We start from the raw sequence: 19,621 nt of genomic DNA, 5'->3' as shown, positions 1-19,621 counted from the left end.
GGCATGAAATCAAATTTGTGTTTTAGAAATATCACAGTCACTCTCAAAGAGTGGAGAATGGACTTGAGAGTGAGACTGGACATAAGGACACAAAATGGGAGTGAGTTTTCTAGGTGAAAGATGAAGAGGGCATGACTTAGGATTCAGTGGCTGTGAAGAAGATGGATGGATGGAGAGAATGGATTCAAGAGCTGTTAAGGAGTTGGAATTTGCAGGACTTGGTGACTTGACAGGATGTGGGTGTAAAAGAAGGAAGAGTTAAGGTTGAGTTCCAGGTCTCTGACTGTGATCTCTAAATAAATAGTGATATGTACTATAGCCACAAACAAAGATTGTTCCCTACAAGAGGAACATTTTTTGTATCCCTCTCTCTCTCTCTCACACACGTGCGCACGCATCAAATCCATTGCTGTTGAGTTGATTCCAACTCACAGTAACCCCATAGGACAGAGTAGAACTTCCCTATAGGGCTTCCAAGATGTAATCTTTACAGAAGCAGACTGCCACATCTTTCTCTTGCCGGAGCCACACTTTTCGGTTAACAGCCAAGTGTTTAACCGCTGTGCCACCAGGGCCTGGCAAGTGCCAAGCCCAGAGAAAGTAGCTGAAGAGAATCAAGCCCCCAAGACCCTGTCCTCCAAACAAGCTTTCTCTGTATTCCTTTGTGCAATGGCTAAAATTCCAACATTAGGAAAATCTTTCTTCTGCACGTCTTATTTACTGCTCCAAGTTCTGAAATTAATGTGTCTTGGAATTTAACTCCCGTATCTTCTTTAGTACCTATAAGAAGATTTTTTTTTTAGGAGGGGGCTCTTGAGGAGGCATCACATACATGGGAGTAGAGAGATGAGGGCATAGGAGAATGCCCAAGTGTGGGTAAATGAGGTTGGAAAAATCGGGAGATGGCCAAGGTTTGAGAAGTGAGGAGTTGGGAAGGGAAAGGATGCAGCCCAGGTATGGGGAGTGAGAGGGTGTGAGGGGCCAGGAGATACTCCAGGTTTGGGTAATGAGGAGGTCAGAGGTGTCAGAATGAAGCGCAGGTGTGGGTAACTAGGAGCTGGGAGGATCAGCAGGCAGCCCAGGTATGAGAAAAGAAGATGTAGTAGGAGCAAGGAGAACTCCCAGGTGTGGGTAATGAAGAAGTGGGCAGGGTCAGGAATTAGCCCGGGATGTGAGGATGTTGGAGAGGTCAGGATAATGCCATCATTTGGGTATTGAGGAGGTGGGAGGGGTCAGGAGATAGACCAGGTATGGCAAATGAGGAGGTGGAACTGGTTAGGAGGCACACCAGTTATAGAGAGTGAGAAGGTGGGTGGGGTCAGAGAATACCCAGGTTTGGGGAACAAGTAGATGGGAGGGGTTAGGAGAAAGCACAGTGTTGAAAAGCGAGCAGGTAGGAGTGGCAAGAGGATATCCAGGTGTTACATAGAGGAGATGGTTGGGGTATAGGAAGTAAGGAGGTGGGAGGGGCCAGGAGAACACCCAGGTATGGGGAAAAAGAAGGTGAGAAAGTTTAGGTGGCAGCCCAGACATGGGTAATGAAGAGGGGCCAGGGGGTTGCCAAGGTGTGGGAAATGAGGCTGTGTGACGGGCTATGCTGTGGCTGTATAGGCCGAGAGCAAGACCAGATTTGAATTAGGGGGTGGTGGGAGTGGCCAAAAGAAGGCCTAAAAACCAAAAACATTGCCTTCGGCTCCTAGTGACCCTAAAGGACAGAGAAGAACTGCCCCATAGGCTTTCCAAGGCTGTGATATTTACGGAACCAGACTGCCACATCTTTCTCCCACAGAGCAGCTGGTGGGTTTGAACCACTGACCTTTTGGTTAGCAGCCGAGCATTTTAACCACTGCAGCACCAGAACTTCTTAGAAGAAGGCTTAGGTTTGAGTAATTAGAAGGCATGAAGGGCCAGGAGTGCCCCTATCACGATGTAATGAGGAAGTCAAAGAGGTCAGAAGACAGCCCAGTTATGGGAAGTGAGGAGGTGAGATGAACCAGGAGACCATATGGGAAGACTTCTTAAAGGTTCGTTTATACGTGAATAGAAAGTGGTTGACTTTCAAAATGTTTTATTTAGCTAGTTTCTTCTTTTTCTTTTTAAAATGTACATGTAATGTCTACTTTGGGTAAGACTTAGAATAAACTTACATGGGATGCTGGTCCTACTATCTTTATCTTTTCATTACAGAATTGAAATTAGGGAAAAGAAAAGGTTAAAAATGGGTTTCTCTGCTTGTCTTGGACTGCCTCATTCAAGAGTCTGTGGATGGATTGTCTTTTTATGTATCGGCTGACCAAATGCTAAATGGTTATGAAGTGTAGAATGAAACTAGGATATTTCTAGTGTTGGTTTAGTGTTTTCTCTGACCTGAGGCAAAAGTAGGCAAAGACACTGAGGTGATAACTCTCTCCCTTTTTGTCCCATCTCCCTTTCTCTACTTGAGAGTTGTGATACGAGCAATTGAGCTATGGGAAAAAATATTTTAATTTCTCCGAACATTTAAGTTGCTTTTAACAATGACCCTTATAAATTTCTCCACCTCTCTTCATACTTAGTTATGTTTGTTTACATATGAAAAAAAGAAAAAAGGAAAGAAAGAGTAAAAGGAAGGAAGGAAGACTAGTCTAGACGTTCTCAAAAATCCTGATGCTTAGAGTACATCCCATACCAATTTAAATCAGAATCTTTGTGGGCGTGACCCAGGCCATTCCAATGTGCAACCAATGTTGAGGACCACTACTCTAGTCAAATGAACCCCATGTGACCATATTTTTCGAGTGCCCAAATAAGAACATCAACTATCACTTCTTGCATGCTAACTTTGCCAAGCACTCCATTATATATGATCCTTTTTCTCTCAGGTCAAGTCGGCTAGTTGGGTAGGGGTATAATTCCTATTCACATATGAGGAACAGAGGGAATAGGTAGCTTGCTCTACATCTAAAATAACGAAGTGTCTGCCTGACTCCAAAGTCCAGGCTCTAGCTCGGCTGACTATCAGGACAATGTAAGGGTTGATGGATTTTTGTGTTTTGGGTAGGAGATGATTTGGGTATTATAGACAGAGCATCAAAAAGTTGAGAATTCATAGACATTTCATTGGTTTATGGGAACGATGGGCAGGAAATTGAAATTAGGAATGTTTTGGATTCAGAGGCATGTGTTAGCTGTGTATGTGTCATCTCCTGAATCTTCAAGTCATTGGTTGCAGAAAAGGAAGCATAAAGTAGGAATAGACACTGTTGTCATTAACTGCCATGGGGTCGCTGTATGACTCTTGGTGACCCTATATACAACGGAATCAGGCTGTGGTGATCCATGGGGTTTTCACGGGTTGATTTTTGGAAGTGGCTCACTGTTGCTTTCTTCCTAGCCTGTCTTGGTCTGGAAGCTCTGCTGAAACCTGTTCGGCATCACAGCAACACGCAAGCGTCCACTGACAGATGAGTAGTGACTGCGCTTGAGGTGCACTGTGCATTAGCTGGGAATCCAACCTGAGTCTTCCACATGGAAGGCAAGAATTCTACCCCTGAACCACCACCGCCCTCAGGAATAGGCATTATCATCCCCATTTTTCAGCCAAGAAAACTGAGTCTTGTCAGGATTGTCACTTGCCCAAGGTCATACAGCTAGTAAGCAGTACAGTAGGTCTGTGTGACTCCAGAGCTCATGTTCTTAATATATAATACTGACTCCTGACAAGGAACTTTGAGGAGTGGGTGGGAAGTGGTGTGGTGATATATTGGATGGAAAAGTTATTCTAAGTTTGGAAATTGGCAAAGAAAAAGGTACCAAGCCCTGACTGAAACTTTCTGTGATCTCATTACTGAGTGAGATGTTTTTCTAGTTGAATTGTCTTGGGGTGCCCTCATTACACTGTACAATCCGGAAAGCCTATTAGAGTTTTCTTCAAGTAAGTCACTGAACCTTAATGTCATCTGCTCTGCTCTGTGTAGTACGTGTTTATGCTTATGTATTTTTTTTTTTAATGTTCACATTGGTGTGATGGCTGGGAGCAGCTTACTGTCTGGCTTTTGTCACGTAACACCGTATTATAAAGTTTGCCCCAACTGCTATGTAGCCTTTATATTTATCATTTCTGATGACTATGCTATTTTACTGAGCACTTTGACCACAATTCAGCAGTCATCTATTATTGTGCATTTGTAATGTTTCTGTATTATAAACAATAGTATTATGAACCTGTAAAAAAACAATAAAACCTGTTGCCATCAGTTCCAGCTCATAGCAACCCCGTGTGACAGAGTAGAACTGCCCTGCCCTGTAGGGTTTCCAAGGATGTTATCTTTACGGAAGCAGACTGCCACGTCCTTCTTCTGTGGAGTGACTGGTGGGTTCAAACCGCCAACCGTTTGGTTGGCAGCAAGCTCTTAACCGCTGCACCACCAGTGCTCCTTAGTGTTATGAACACCTTCTTGTATCTAAATTTCTTCTTTGGGACCACTTCTTTAGTATAAATCCCCGGATTTTTTTCAAGTCTATTTAGAAAACTATTATATGCTCTGGATATGCGATAGATTACTCCCTCTTTTGGGACTTAAAATGTTACTTGCATTTTCTAATGTAAGTGTTATTGAAAGTTATAAGAAGTCTATTGTTTTAGAAATTAGCCTTGGACCTCTTGGTATTTTGTTTGTTTGTTTGAGAGGGAGAACTTTAGCTACTCTGACGTTTTTGCTTTGATTGCATTCAATCAGGTGGATTCTCACAGCCTCTTGCAGGCGCCTGCCTCCGGCCTGCCGCTCATCCTTTTGATTACGGGAGAGAGCCTGGTGGTTTCTGTTAGACGATGTACACGTTTTGAGGTTTAGAGAACCAGTGGAGCACTTCAAAACTGCCATGTTTTGTGTTTTTGGGAAAGCTATATTGATTTGCTAGAATGTCTGGTTAACAAAGATCTTTTTCATTTGGTTTCAGGGACAGTTGGATTTTTTGCCTGCTTCTGGTTTGTTACCAAAATCTACAGCGTGATGAAAGTGGATTAAAGAACGTCCCCAAAGGCTTCCAGGCATATCGCCCTTGCTTTTCAATATCTGTATATGAACATCTGCAGAGATATATGTGTATGCTTCCAATTACATAAGTTTTAAGTGTATGTAAATTTAAAGTCTCATTTTCTGGACTCAGTTTGTATGACACAAAATGTCTTAGTTCTCTAGCGCTGCTGTAATAGAAATACCACAAATGGGTGGCTTTAACAAACGGAAATTGCTTTTCTCACAGTTTAGGGGGCTAGAAGTCTGAATTCAGGGTGCTGGGTCTAGAGGAAGTCTCTCTTTCTCTGTCAGCTCTGCAGGAAGGTCCTTGGTCCCTTCAGCTGCTATTTCCTGGTTCCTTGGAGATCTCCATGTGGCTTGGCATCTCTCTTCCCCATCTCTACTTGCTTGTTTAATCTCTTTTATATCTCAAAAGAAATTGACTCAAGACACACTCTACAGTAACACACTACAAATTGACTCAAGACACACTCTACAGTAACACACTACACATTCCTTCCATTAACATAACAAAGACAACCCATTCCCAGACGGGATTATAACCACAGGCATAGAGGTTAGGATTTACAACACTTACTTTGGGGGGACACAATTCAATCCATGACACAAAATGTTGATTTTACAGAAGAAAACAGGTTGGGAAATAGGTTTATGCTGCCCTATTTTCTTGAAAAGTTGCCATAAGAAGGTTATACTGAACACAGAGCAAGGGAGATACATTTCTCTACAAAATTAAAGTTGAGTATACTGGTTTTCAGGTAAAATTTTCTTTGCTCTTTTGCTTCCTCATTTTGTTTAAAGCATCTGAGTACTCCATTAGAACTATTCTCCGATGTTATGTAAAATGTGAATTTTTCTAATTCAAGTTGTCCTTTGGAGGCTGAGAACATTTAAGCTTGACCTAGTTGTGTGTAGATAACACATCTTTGGAGTCAAATTTCTTGGATTTATTAGCTTATACTAAAAAAAAAAAAAATTTTTTTTTTTTTTTACTAAACAATAGTCAGGTGTGACAGCCCCCCAAATGTTGAGAATTTGTACTGCAAATGTTCTTCAAGCCTGCAGTTTCAAGCCGTCATGAAAAGCATATATTTTCTATGATAAATTTTATTGATACGTATTGTTCTTATTTAGGAAAATGTTTGAAAGCTGTCCATACATCCCCTTCAATTTGTGAACATTCAAAGCCATCTTTAAGCTTAGGAGTAGTTGTTTGGTTTGCAGGGATCAAGGAAGACAAGTTGCCCTTGAAGGAGAGATTGGAATGAGGAGGGACAGGGTCAGAGTTGCATCCTGAGAGGGAGCAGGAATTAACTAGTTGTCTCATAGAAAGAAGACATGATTCACATTCACTATCCAGTAGTAGGCTTTTGTCTAGATTGGAACGAGTGGGGCTGGAAGGAGCAGGGCTATGGCTGGTGACAAATGGGCCTGGGGCTTAAAGCAGACTGGTGGGAGAGGGAGTGGCTACAGAAGGTCAAAGGTGGTGTCTTTTGACAGTGGAATTTTCAGATCTTTTTGGTCCTCTCCCATTCAGTCTCATAATCTAGGGCTAGACCCTAAGCCCTGCCTGAGAGGAGACACTGTGATTGTGAGGTTCACTGGGAGCCAATTCCATTCTCAAGATGCTGTGAACTAACCAGTGTTATAAGTGAGCTTCAGGGCACTCTTTTTTTCCACCAGGTTTGCTGCCTAATAGTTTTATTTGAGCTTCTGAGCTCATTTATTTGCAATGATAGCAGTAGTTTGCTAGGAAAGCGAATTTATTTCTGCAGCAGGAAAGAATCATCACCTTCATGGCATTGATAGATTCAGGTGAAGGAAGCTACATGCAGGTCTTGTGGCAGCCATCTTTGAGCATCTTGAAATACAGTGTGTACATCAGTATTTAGCTTGATTTTGGAGTAAGAAGGGGAGAAGAGCACTTTACCTTGATTCAAACAGGGATGGATAGCTCCCTAAGCCTTTGAATTTGGGCCCATGAATGCCACTTCAGAAACACAAGGTGTTCCTTCCACCACCGCAGATGAGAGTACCAGAAGAGGAGCTACTAGTAAGTCAAGCACTTTGACTCAAGAGGAACTAACAGGATCTTATGTCTGAGACACATTTGCCTATCTCATCTGTGTAGTGTGTTTTTATATGTAATAGTTGGTGTTAGAGGTATAACCATTTCCTGAAACTGGCACTTGAGAGAACACGCTCCTGCCCTCCTGTTCTGTGAACCCTGGGGAGTTGGGGCTGAACTGAGGTGAGTGTGGGGAGCTAGGCCAGGCAGGGCTGAGTTGTGCTTTGGGAAGTATACTGGGCCTGAGTCACAGGGCATCCGGGACAGGTGTCCAGTGGAGGTGACCCAGGTGCTGGGCAGTACTGTTTCCTAAAAACAGAGGCTATCTACCCCACCTCCCCTCTGCTCAAACCTCCCTGCCTTTAGAATAAAGTCTGGCATTTGAAAGCCCCACAAAACATCTGGTCCCATGTTTCCTCTCTGCCCACCCCTACCCTCACCTTTGAAATCCTTTTCATTTGTGGAGCATTAGGTGAATGCTCCTCTTCAAGCAAGCCTCCCCGCCCCCACCCCCAGCCCCACTGCACATTCCTTATATTGGAATGTGAAATATTGGAGCCCGTCTACTTCATTCTAATTGGTTATCCCCTTGTCTCCTCCACTGGACAAAAGAGCAAGGATGGAGACCTATTTGTGTGTCTCCCTTGGCGTGTTCTCACAGAGCTCCACATAATAACCAGATACATGCATAAAATTAGACTTTATTTAGCATATTAAGAAGAATGTAGCAACAACAGATTAACAGCACGCACCTATTTAAGAAATACAAACATAATTTAGTAATATTTAGTTAAACCTCAAACATTAATCTGTCCGCATTCCCCAAGCAGGAGTCTATTCCTGTTCGGCAAAAAAACAAATGCATTATAACCATTTTAGGAAGGATCCAATTAAAGCCAATCAATATATGAAACCTTGCTCTTGGGTAGAGTTTTTGAAACCACTGACCCATGTAACAGTATTGATTTATGAATTTGATTGGGGTGTAAGGGGCTTTCTTTTGCTGGGGGGAGATGGATAAAGCCTACCTCTTTGTACACCTGAAGGTAAGTTGTGCCCATGGGAATGGCCTCAGGATTAAAATTTGACAATCCTTTGAAGAGGTACTTTTAAATTACAAATATTTTTTAAAGGAAAGAAATTTTAAAATTCAACATCTTAAATATTAAAGAGGAACAGAATTGTTCATTGACTGAATGCATTTTTTCTATTGTTTTCAGCCTTAAAGCAGCACACAAAATTTGGTATTGAAGGCAGCTTTAGAAATGATTCAATGAGGGTGTGTGTATACGGTTTTCTAGTTTTTAATACTTTTGTTTGAAAAATATAATAAAATCATCTCATAGTTGTCTTTTATTGTCTGATGCAAATATTCGTGATACATGATTGTCCTTCTCAAACACTTTAGCTGCGACCCCCAGAGGAGTCCCACTACCTCTGCGATCTATTTACCTATCCATGTTCCACCTTATCTCTCAGGCAACCAACCCAAGAAAGAACCAGAAGTCTTCTTCTTGCTTTTGGTAATGCTCCAGGAGGGCAGGATGGTCACTGTAGTGATCCTGCCTGTCCACGGTCAGGTACTGGTTGGGTCTTGAGAGTGCAGTATTCTTCTTGTCTTCTAACAAGACTCCAAGAGCCTATCCTGGGGTCCTTTTTGGAGAAAGGGTTGTCTTGTCTTTTGCATTCTGTACATTCAGTTCATGGAAAATGCATACTAGTGGCAAGTGTGCTCTGGAGAACTGCCAGCAAGGACTTCGGCCAAGACGATTAGTTCACATTAACGAGCACTGCTACCAGAACCAGTTCTCACCCATCGTACGTTGTACCAGGGATTTAGTGAATGAAGGGCACCACTTCCTGCCACCCCACCTTGGAGCCATTTTTAAAATCCTGTGGTATATACTCTAAACGTTTAAAAACAAATGTACTATGTTCTACTTCAGAAACTGACATAGAATTCTGCATGCATTTTATTAACTAGGTTTACATACGTATGTACTACCCATTTTTTTGAAGATGGCACTACGAACACAAAATCTTATCTCCAAAAACACATATACAGTTAGAGCTTACAATTAGGAGAATCACTACAAAAAGCAATACACCACTAAAGCAAAAATACCACACTTTTAACATTAAAGTTGTAACACAGATGAAGAGGGGGGAAAAGCCACTCAAGTTTGAAGCACCAAACTAAAGCCAATCTTGTTTGTGTCTATATTTTAGAACAAGAGAGATCTATCTAATCCTCAGACATGGCCAACCTCTTGTGAGTGTACAAGTTACTATGGTTCCCCTTGGTATGTGTACTCCAGGATCTGGGGACTTGGGGAAGCAATGACGGGAACACTTGGTTCCTATTGACAACCTTCATTTACCTTATTCTAGGGATTCTTATTCTGCTTACCGAAGAACAGTTATGTTGCCGGTGACCTGGCAACCAGTGGCCAAGTTCAGTGGATTTTAGCTTTCCTATGTCTTTCTTCAGCCAGTCTCGTTGTTTATAGGAGACTGCTGTAAGCAAGCTGGGCATTTGCAGGAGAGGAAGGGATGGTTTGTAAGTCATTGAAAGAATTTATGACAAGGGTTTCTCATCTTTTTGAGTTTTAGGCTATGGCCTGCTGTTTCCAGCTCATTGTTTCTATCTCCTCATCCTAAACTTGGGGCGGAGGGGTGGGGCTTTGAGAGGCTAAGAGCACCTGTCCAGCCAGCAGAAGAAGAAAAAAAAAAAGAAGACGAGAGAAATAAAGAGGGAGAGGGTTAAAGCCATGACTGACAAGATTTTCTCTCCTTATCTTGGCAACTGGCTAGCAGCCAATGGTTCCCTTAATCTTTTGTCTGCTCTAGAAGGAAAAGACATTTTGCTTAGAGAAGCCTCTCCTGACAGCATGGGGTTTGTCTTCAAGAGGAATCCAACAAAAAAGGCATTATAAGGGGAAAACACTTTTTTTTTTCTCAAAATACGGCGGCCGGGGGGTGGGGGAGGAGTTCAGGAGAAAAAAATAAAGTCCAGTAGTATAAATTGTTACTCTGTTTCATCGCAACAACCCCTGAGGGGTTTATCTTGAAGAGTTCAAATTGCCAGGTGATGCATATTTTTTCTCTTCCAAATGGTGTATTTCAAATATTTTAAACAGCTTTTTGGCAAAATCTAAGAAAGCCTAGTTTAATTGTGTAGATCATTCTTCAGATAGGATGAAAAAATCTTTTGAAGTAACCCTACCTAGCTGAATTGGCTAATTATGTACAAAATAAGGCAATGTTAGACACCTTATAATTTTATAGATAAAATATTTTTGTGTGTTTTTTTTTGCTGAAATAATTGGACAGCATCTACAGGATTGAATGCGCCCCAAAGATGTGTTGTATTGGGGTGCCTTTTGTAGGAAATGAGGTGTCTCTGTCCCTTAAATTATAAAATGGCACTTCTCCTTACCTGTTGAATTTGCAGTAGGTATCTATCATCTCTAAATTGGACTGGAGTTGGGGAAGAGATGGAAAAATACCTTTCATTGCTGGTCAGTTCTCTCCTTCCCTGCTTCCATGAGTCCCCAGTTCCTTGTCAATCTGTCAGCTCTGAGTTTGGGGGCATGGATGGGGGGGGCAGGTGAGCAGACAGGACTTCAAGCAGGGCCAGCACGGGGGTGGGAGGGTGGGGGGAGTAAGGCAGGTGAAGGCAGAGGGCATGACGGCAAGAGGTAGACAGGGAGCTGGTATTCGCAGCATCTTAGAAAAGACCGACCCTCACATGATAAACTTCAATAGAAGCCCAGGGTTTGCTCCTTCTTACTCCCTTCCCAAGCTCGTTGAAATTGGTGTGTTGGCCAAAGCACCTGCAACTCTGTGGCAAACTGGATGCCCTATTCTTCTTAAATAAGGAAACCATTAAATTTGAAATCACATCATTTTTAAAGTCTGGCTTGCCTTGGCCCTTGTACTTTAATGGGATTTTTCCTGCACACATGAAGTGGCCTTGGCAAAAGAATACATCCTTTAAAAAACGTTTAGGAGAAGCTACTGCATATGATGACGATCTGGGAGGCTAATGATGACTTTTTTGTGTGCTTTCAGATTTTCCGATGGCAAAGGGTTTTTGCAGTAAACCCTCATTAAGCTGATAGAGTTTTATTTGAAATAGCACAAAATTTGAAGCAGTTGCTATATCCAAGCTAACTAGAGGCCCTATTGTTCATTAAGAAGAAAATGTCATCAAGGCAGAATGCTCTTAATTCAAAGGTCCTCTTTTCCACTCTCCAATTTTCAAAAGGTCTTCACCTTTGAAAAATCCAATTTGCCAAAAGAATGGCCAATAATTAAAATAGGGAAGAGAGGAAGTTTAAAAGAGAATATCGGCGAGCCTCGTTGCCTTGGAGAACATTGTGTATTCTGTGAAATGAACTTACCACACTCGTACAGGTTCTGGTTCCACTTGGATTTGGGAGTTTGGCAAATAGTTTTCTCTGATACACTTTGAAGGAGTTGAGCTTTAAAAATAAAACGAGAAGCTCAGTTTCAACAAAATATTTGGAGACACTTATGTTTGAAATCCCTGTTTCCTACCAAGATCGGCATCTCTGCTCAAAGGACAACCTACAGCTGCCTTGAACTCCTCCGACCATGGCAGGCCTTGAAGGCAATACCCCTGTAGAAGGAGCGGTCACATAGGCCCTTCTTTCACCAGGATACCCTGTAAGGCAGGTTAATACAAGAGTTAGGCAATACATTGGTATAATAAAGTTATGACTGTTGATTCACTTTATACATTTGAGTTGAAAAATAAATGGTAGTGTGTGGGTAAACTTCAGCCCTCAAGCCTTGTCTGGATTATCACAAGTTCCAAATTTACGAAGTTGGAATCAATAAGGTTTACGTGGACATACCAATTTGACCAGCCAGCTCAATATCATTTGGGTCTGTCCCCTCTCCTTTTCCAAATTCTGAACATGACAATCCCAAATTCCCATGCAGGCTTATTTACAGCCCCAGTACATCGAGGCTTACTTCTCCCCCTGGAGAAGCCAATGTTGGAAGCTGTGAGGAGGAAGAGATCGAGGGAAATCTAAATGAGCTGGGCATACAGCCAATAAATAAGTTTGTATGAATGAAATTTAAGTTCTCATAAAGATATGGTAATCATACAAGAATGAGGCTGAACTCTGAGTATGGACATCTTTATATACAACCATCTGATGAACTATTTTTCACCTTAAAACTCCCTCCTCTTCTCTAACCCATATTAACAATTTAATTTGGTTTTCAGAAGGCTCAAAAGCACTGGCTTGATAGTTTTCTGGTTCAAGTCTATTTGGTCATGTAGATATGGCCTGTGCCCTCAGAAATAACATATATAACCCTACTCAAGGTAATTTCAAGATCTAGAATTTGGAAATACCTTCCCTCTGTACTGACCTGGGGGATAATTTAGATAGTGTAAAGATTTTTCCAAAGTCATATATTTCAACAGCAGTAATTACGATAAGTCTGACCTGAAAGCTTTGTTTGCAACAGGTCAGCTGCTTGCCAGGCATTAACGATCCTCTGTTATTTCTGACTCTCTCATATACCTTCCGCATCTGCAGAGAGAAGCTTTAGAGAGAGCCACAGGTGGAAAAGACACAGCGTGCCTGGAGGAAGGAAAACGCTCATCCTGATTTATTTACTTCCCATGCGGAGATCATACTTCTTGTCTATGATCTCACAGACACAAAAGAGATTTCTGAAGGGCACATCACTCTTGGTTGGCAGTGTGAGTTTTGTAGGACTTTGGCCACTTTCATCTGAAATTCTTTTTTCTAGAAATATTATTTGGTCAAAAAGGCCTATTTGAGGAAAAAAAAAAGTCAACGTTGAAGTTTTGTGTACCCTGATTCACTCACAAAGGGGAAATTTAGAAGAGTGGCATGATTTCTGTCCCACTATTTTTCAAATAGTTTAAGTCAATTGGCAGTTTTCCACTGTATGACACGACCATGCAAAAACCCCAGGATTTTATAGGAAAAAAGTCAACGTTTGGCCCCATGAATGTAGGTTATTATTTCTCTCTTTTCCCCTGGACTAGCTTCCTATTTCATACAAGCCATATTATCCTTGTCCACTTTTCTGGATCCCTTTAGGGGACTGAGAAACCTTCTTGGTATTCTAACTACATGATGCCCTTTGTCTTAGCTTCCATAATAGCCTTTGCACCAGGTTGTGGGTCTCTTCAGTTCGAAATTTGGCTCAGACATTAATCAGTCAGTCAGGCTCTGCTTCCTGGGCTCCATGAATGATTTGGTCCATTGCTTTTCTTTCAGTTGAACGTAAGCCGTAGCCCTTGCTCATGAGCTCCTGACCCGAAGGCCTAAGAGTCCTTAAGTTCTCAGGAATCACCTTTCGTTTTCCTCAGAGCTAAGGAAGCCACGCTGTGGCTCCGGGGAGACAAACAGAATACTGAGTACCGGTCCAAAATGGATAGCCCTTGTTGCTTTAAGAAATTTAGAGCCTAATAATTTTGGGGGAGAAATTTCAGTCAGAACCTCAAACCTGTGCTTTGAAAGAAAACCCAGTTCCTACTATGCTTTTAAGGGAAAACCCAGTTCCTACCTCTTGCACATATTTACCTAGCTTGCAGTAAGAATGATGTGTGTGCAACACCTCTGCTTAGGATGGTACGGGTTGGCATTAATGGAATTGTGGGTGGTTCATTGTGGACGGACAGTTCAGGGCTTGCTTTAGAAGTGACTTCAAGGCGAAGAGGCGGAATCGTGGGAAGGGACGATCTTACCACCCTGTGTGCCGGCTTCAGTTCCAGGCAGGTCTGGGTGGCTGTCTTCTTGGGCGGGCTTTTCCTTGCAGAAGAATTTCCTCAGCATATCCTGGATTTCCTTTCTGATGGTCCTGTGCATGTAACCGTAAACGTAGGGGTGGATGCAGCACTGCAGGAAGAAAAGCCAGATTATTATGGTGATCACCCACTGGGGAACCCGGGTTTGGACATCCACCCAGATGGCCAGGACTGCTAGAAAGCAGTAGGGACCCAGGGACAGCACGTAGGAGAAAATGATGAGAAAGATCACTTTGGCAGCTTTGCACTCGTAGCACCTGGGCAGAGAAAGGTCGCCACTGTTTCGACGACTGGGTGGGAGACTCTCTGGGATGTTCCAGGCCTCAATGTCATCCTCATTGAAATGGACACCTTCACCAAACTCCAGGCCATCCTCACCGAACTCTAGGTCATCTTCCCCCAAGTCAATGCTGCAGTGGTCGACCTCTGTACGGCCCTTGTCTGCCTTTATGCTGCTCTCCTCAACTTCGGTGCCACCGTCTTTACCTTTTACACTGCCCTCCTTGGCCTCCATGCTGCCTTTGCTGGCTACCATGTTGCTCTTTGTGGTCTCCTCGATGTCCTCAGCCTCCATGGTACCCTCAGTCTTCTTCAAGTTACCTTCCTTGACCTTCATGTTGCCCTCTTCTGCCTCCATGCTGCCCTCCTTGGCCTTGACCTCACCTTCATCCTGACTTTGGAGCTCGCGCTCATGCTGGAACTTATCCTTCTTCCTCCTTCTCTCTTTATGCTTATTCACACAGTCCTTGGCCCGCACCTCCAAGCGGTGGCTCCTGACGTTGTACAGCAGAGCATGCTGCCGGCGGGCTGCACTGAACACCACAGCGTAGCAGATGATCATGACCATCAGGGGGATTATGATGAAGGACACTACGCTGAGGGTGGTGTAGCTGGGGCTGTCCCCCCAGAGCATGGAGCAGAGGGCATTACGCTCGTCAAAGGCAGCCTTGCCCCAGCCATAGAATGGGGGTATGCTCTGCAGAATGGCCATGATCCAGGTGCCATAAATAAGCTTGTAGCCCTTGCTTAGGGTCATCCTGGCTGGGTATGTGAGAGGGTGGATGATGGACAGGTAGCGATCTATGGACACCACCACGATAGTGTTGACACTGGCGAAGGCAAACAGGTGGGTGAGGCTAACCAGGGCTGTGCAGAAGTGGTTGTTGAGGGGCCACAAAAAAGGCACGGAGATGGCCACCACCCAGGGGGCCACAAGCAAAACTTGCAGCAGGTCAGTGACTAGGAGGTTAAAGATGAAGCGGTTGGCCACCTGCAGCAGCTGCGGCTTGCGCTGCAGCACGATCCCCAGCACTAGGTTGCCAACTAACGCAACGACGAGTAAAATGATCAGCACGGTGGAGCGGATAATGCCATGCGCCAGGCTGATGGGCATTTTTGAGAGGGGGACGCACGCGTGGCTGCTGCTGTTGTGCGTGTCTGTGCTGTTGGTGCAGTTGGATGTCATGGTGGAGACGGGGAGCAGTGCTCAGGCTGGGGGCGAAAGAAACAAACGGGGCCGGTTACTCAGCCTGCCGAGCGCCCCTCCCTCCCTGGCCCGCGCCGCCCGGCCAGACGCTTTCCCTGGGTTCTTCTCTGCTCTGCGGACCTCACTCAGGGCCTCTAAGTCCCTGGCGCCTCTGTCTTTCCCGACGGCCTGTGTGTGTGTGGCGGGGGCGGGGGGGGTGGTCTCCCGCACTGTCTCTGGATCCCGGAGTTAGGGCTTTCCAGCAGGCTCTCCTGTCAGCGCATGCGCGCGCGCTCCAGCCCTGTCCGTCTCCGTGGGTCACTCTAGTCTCTGTCTCTCAGGTCTCTCACTAGTGCGCTTTCCCTGTCCGGGGGCGGATTAACCGGTAAACACTATAAGCACCAGTTTGCATTGAGCCAGGTACGCACGGGCTTAATTTTATGTATTTGCTAATCTGTGGTTAGCAATCTCACATGGGTTTCACCACGTCTTTGACGTTGTGGGGGACAGGTGAAATTGTGCACTGCAGATTGGTGAGAAGACACAACTGGGCCGTGTGTACCTTGCTTATCGGGTAATCCAGCCCTGCCTCTATCTCTTGGGGTGTGCGGGTGTGTCTCACCGTGGTCTCTGACTCTCTTGCCTCAGTTTCTCACTCTTTTTGTCTGTTTCTCAGCCTCTCGCTCGCTCAAGTGTGCGCACTGTCTGTAGGTCTCTGTCTCCGCGCTCTCCCCTTTCTGTGTCCCTTGTTACTCCCCTGTCTCCCCCCACTCGCAGCCAGCGTCGCTGTCTCTCTGCCTCTCTGCGTCTCTTTTTCTAGCGCACTTTCTCTGTAGCTAGGCGCTCCTCTCTGTCTCTCTCCGTCTTTCTCCACGCTTGTCCCTGGCTCTCCTTCTGTCTCTCTCTGATCTGCTCTCGTCTCTCTGAGTTTCTCTGCTTGTCGCTGTCTCTGTTCCTCGCTAGTGCTGTGCTGCTCCATCGTTCCCTGACACTATCTGGTCTCTCCAGTTCTCTCAGTTGATTTCCCTGACGGTCCACCTCTGTAGGTCCCTGGCGCACCTGTCCAGTGTCACATGCTGGAGATGTGTCTCTGTCAGTCTCCGTGTCCCCCGGGTACTTTCTCTAACCATTACCTGTCTCTCTGTCTTTCTCGTCTCTGTCTCTCCCTGTCTCTCTCTGCAGGTTAGTGGTTTTTGGATGCGCACCCACTCTGTAGCAGCCGGCTTGCCTGTCACACTGCAGGTCTCTGGCCCTCTTGCGCCATCTCCCCTGCTTGTTCCTGTCTCTCAGGGTTTCAGACGCTCTCTCTAGCATACGCACTCCGTGTCCAACCCATCTCCCTCTCCTGGTCCCCCTCTCTCTGGGACCCTCGCAAAGCACTTTCTCTGTCTAAGTGCCGGGATCTCTGTCTCCCCAGTCTTCTCCGACGGCCCCTTGCCTCAGTCTCTCTGGTTGGCCTCTGTCTCTTTGGGACTCTGTGGACTTTGTTCACCATAAGAACCAGTCCCGCCGACCCCCACGGGCTCAGGTGGGAAATCACTCGCTTCTCAGCAGCATAGCGGTGGCGGGAGGAGCCAGGGCATACTGGGGCACCCCCAAATTCAGCCTTGGGGGCTTGGGGGAAAGCAGGGGAGCAAGCAGGGGAGCCGGGAGGTGGGGAGACACTGAGAAAGAGAGACTGGGGAGGGCGAGAGGGTGAGAAGCAGGGGAAGAGAATGAGAGAGAGAGAGACAGAGACATATAAAGAATGACAGAGACAAAGAATGAGAGGGAGAGAGAGGATGAGAGAGCAAGAAACAGACAGAAAAGAGAATGAAAGAAAATTCGAGATACCCAGAGGGACAGAGAAAATGAGAGACAGAGAGGGAGAGATACAGAGACAATGAAAGAACAAACGAAAGAGAGGGAGAGAAAGGGAAAAGGACAGAGAGAGAGAGAGAAAGAGGGTGAGAGAGAGAGGGAATTCAAGACAGGGAGAGAAACTGAGGCAAGGAGAGATGGAGATAGAAAGGGCAGAAAAGAGAGCATAAGGAGAGGATGAGAAGTAGAGAATGATGGAAAAATGCGGGAAACCCGCGTGAATTGAGAGGGAGAAGCCCGCGTACAAGGAAGTGCGGGCGCCGACGCGGGGGCCACCGGCTGGGCCAGGGGCCGCAGGGCAGGCGGGCGCGGGACGGCGCGGGGGGGGCGGCGCCGAGCCCACGGGCTCGTACCTGTTGCTGCGGGAGGCGTCGCGCTGGAGCTGTTGGCTCGTGCCTCGGGGCTAGCGCGCTCGGCCGGCTGCCTGCTGTCGGGCTGCGAGCTGGGCGCGGGCGGCAGAGCGGTGGAGCGAGAGCGGAGCGCGGGCGGGAGTGGGGCGCTGCTGTGCCCGCACGTCCTGCCGGCTCCGCGCGCTGCGAGCTCCGAGCAGCGCAGGGGCGCGTGGCGTCTTAAGGCGGCGGGGCCCTCACCTTGCGGCGCCCCCGCCCGCGCAGTGACGCACGAGCTGCGGCGCCCCGGCAGCCCGCGTGCGGGGGAGGGGGGCGCTGCAGGGGACCCCGCTGGGATCTGCTGGCCGCCGCGCCTGGGCGGCCGGGGCTTGGGCTCGCGAAACCGCACGCGCTAGCGCTTGTCACCGTGCCCTCCTAGCCAGGGCCCGACCACACACCTACAGAGCCTTCCAAAGGGGAGCAGAACCCGGCCCGGGCCTCGGGCTTCGGGCCTCAAGCTCTGAAGATCCCCCAAAGTATGGATCGCCCCTGGGCTCGGGAGAGGAATTGTGACTTTGATGTCAGCGATTTTCCCCAGTTTTCTCTAGCTCCCGGCAAGAGCTAAGCAGCCATTCCTTTCCCTTAGGTTTTGGGAGCGGTTTGCCTAAGACAAGCTGCGTAAATACCTACTGTAGTATTTGATTGAAGTCTGTCCGTCTGTAAGTCAGTCTCAGTCTCAGTCTCTCCCTCTTCGTCCCGGCCAGCACCGCTGTGTGAAGCTGTTTACACAGAGAATGCCTCCGAAGTCTTACCTCAGCCTTGTGAAATAAATACGCTATTATCTACATTTTATAGTGACAGAAGCAGAAGCCAAGAGAGAGAACCCTACTTGCCCAAGTTCCAGTAAACGTCGCACCTGCTGTATTACCCAAGACTTTCTGGTCTCTCCCAAATACATACAGGTGTTCGGTCTCTATCAGGCCTGGGCAGGCACCCGGCCTAAGGCCCCCGGCCTAAGGCCCCCTGGGCAGTGGGGAGCAGAGAGTCTGGGAAGGTGTCCCAGAACAGGGGGTCGTTTTCTTTGCATTTCCAAGGAAGCGTTGTCTAGGCAGGACAGAAGGGGAAGTGTTCTGAGAGGAAGGAGCTGCAAGGGCAAATTTAGGGCTGCAGCAGAGAGCTGGGAAAACTGAGGGAGTGCAGTCCTGGAGGGCTGGAGGCCAGCTGGAGGAGTTGGTTAGGGCAGCTCCTGAGGGGCTTTGAATGCTGGTGCTAGGACCTTGGACTTATCCTGAGATCCCTGGAGAGCCACTGAGAATTTGCTTTAAACCTTTTTATTATGAACAATTTCAAACATACCCAAAAGTAATAAGAATAATAAAATGTACCCCATGTCCTCCACCTCCAACCTTCACAATTATTCATATTTTGCCATTCCTTTAAAAAAATTATTTATTTTGTTGTCGTTGAGAATATACACAGCAAACCATACACCAATTCAACAGTTTCTACATGTATAATTCAGTGCCATTGATTACATTCTTTGAGTTGCGCAATCATTCTCACCCTCCTTTTCTGAGTTGTTCCTCCGCCATTAACATAAACCCACTGCCCCCTACTGTTCCTATCTAACCTTTCGAGTTTCTGTTGTCACTTTGATACCATAGAGACCTTAAAAGAGCATAATGCTCAAGGCAGACATTTTTTTACTAGTTAAGCTAAACTATTGTTTGGTTTTAAGAAGACTTCAGGGGATATTTTTGGTTTAAGGTTTAAAGATTATCACAGAGCAATAGTTTTGGGGGTTCATCCAGCCTCCATGGCTTTAGAAACTCTGGAGTCCATGAAATTTGAAATTCTGTTCTGCATTTCCCCTCCCCCCCCCCTTTGATCAGGATTCTTCTGTGGAATCTTTGATCAAAATGTTCAGTTATGGTAGCCGGACACCAGCCAGTTCTTCTGGTCTCATGGCAAAGCAGGCAGTTGTTCATGGAGGCAATTTGCCACACATTCCATTTCCTCCTCCTATTCCTGCTTCTCCTTCTTCCTCTGTTGGCC

At 45.9% G+C, this 19,621-nt stretch overlaps 1 protein-coding gene and 1 long non-coding RNA gene across 2 annotated transcripts in view; one reads left to right on the top strand and one right to left on the bottom strand.

Moving 5' to 3' along the window:
* The window catches only part of LOC126069501 (uncharacterized), a 104,176-nt gene extending 100,688 nt beyond the window's left edge, over positions 1 to 3,488 (top strand). Inside the window, exon 3 of the long non-coding RNA XR_007515935.1 lies at positions 3,374 to 3,488. This is a non-coding gene — a long non-coding RNA (uncharacterized LOC126069501). The remainder of the gene's footprint in view (positions 1 to 3,373) is intronic.
* Positions 3,489 to 13,811: 10,323 nt separating this feature from the next.
* Positions 13,812 to 15,377, bottom strand: GPR101 (G protein-coupled receptor 101). Its single transcript, XM_049872935.1, has one exon. The coding sequence runs from the start codon at positions 15,375 to 15,377 to the stop codon at positions 13,812 to 13,814; it is 1,566 nt and encodes a 521-aa protein (XP_049728892.1).
* Positions 15,378 to 19,621: the final 4,244 nt, after the last annotated feature.

The sequence above is a fragment of the Elephas maximus genome, chromosome X, assembly GCF_024166365.1.
Source record: "Elephas maximus indicus isolate mEleMax1 chromosome X, mEleMax1 primary haplotype, whole genome shotgun sequence".
NCBI lineage: Eukaryota > Metazoa > Chordata > Mammalia > Proboscidea > Elephantidae > Elephas > Elephas maximus.
This window is presented reverse-complemented; position numbering and strand designations above follow the sequence as displayed.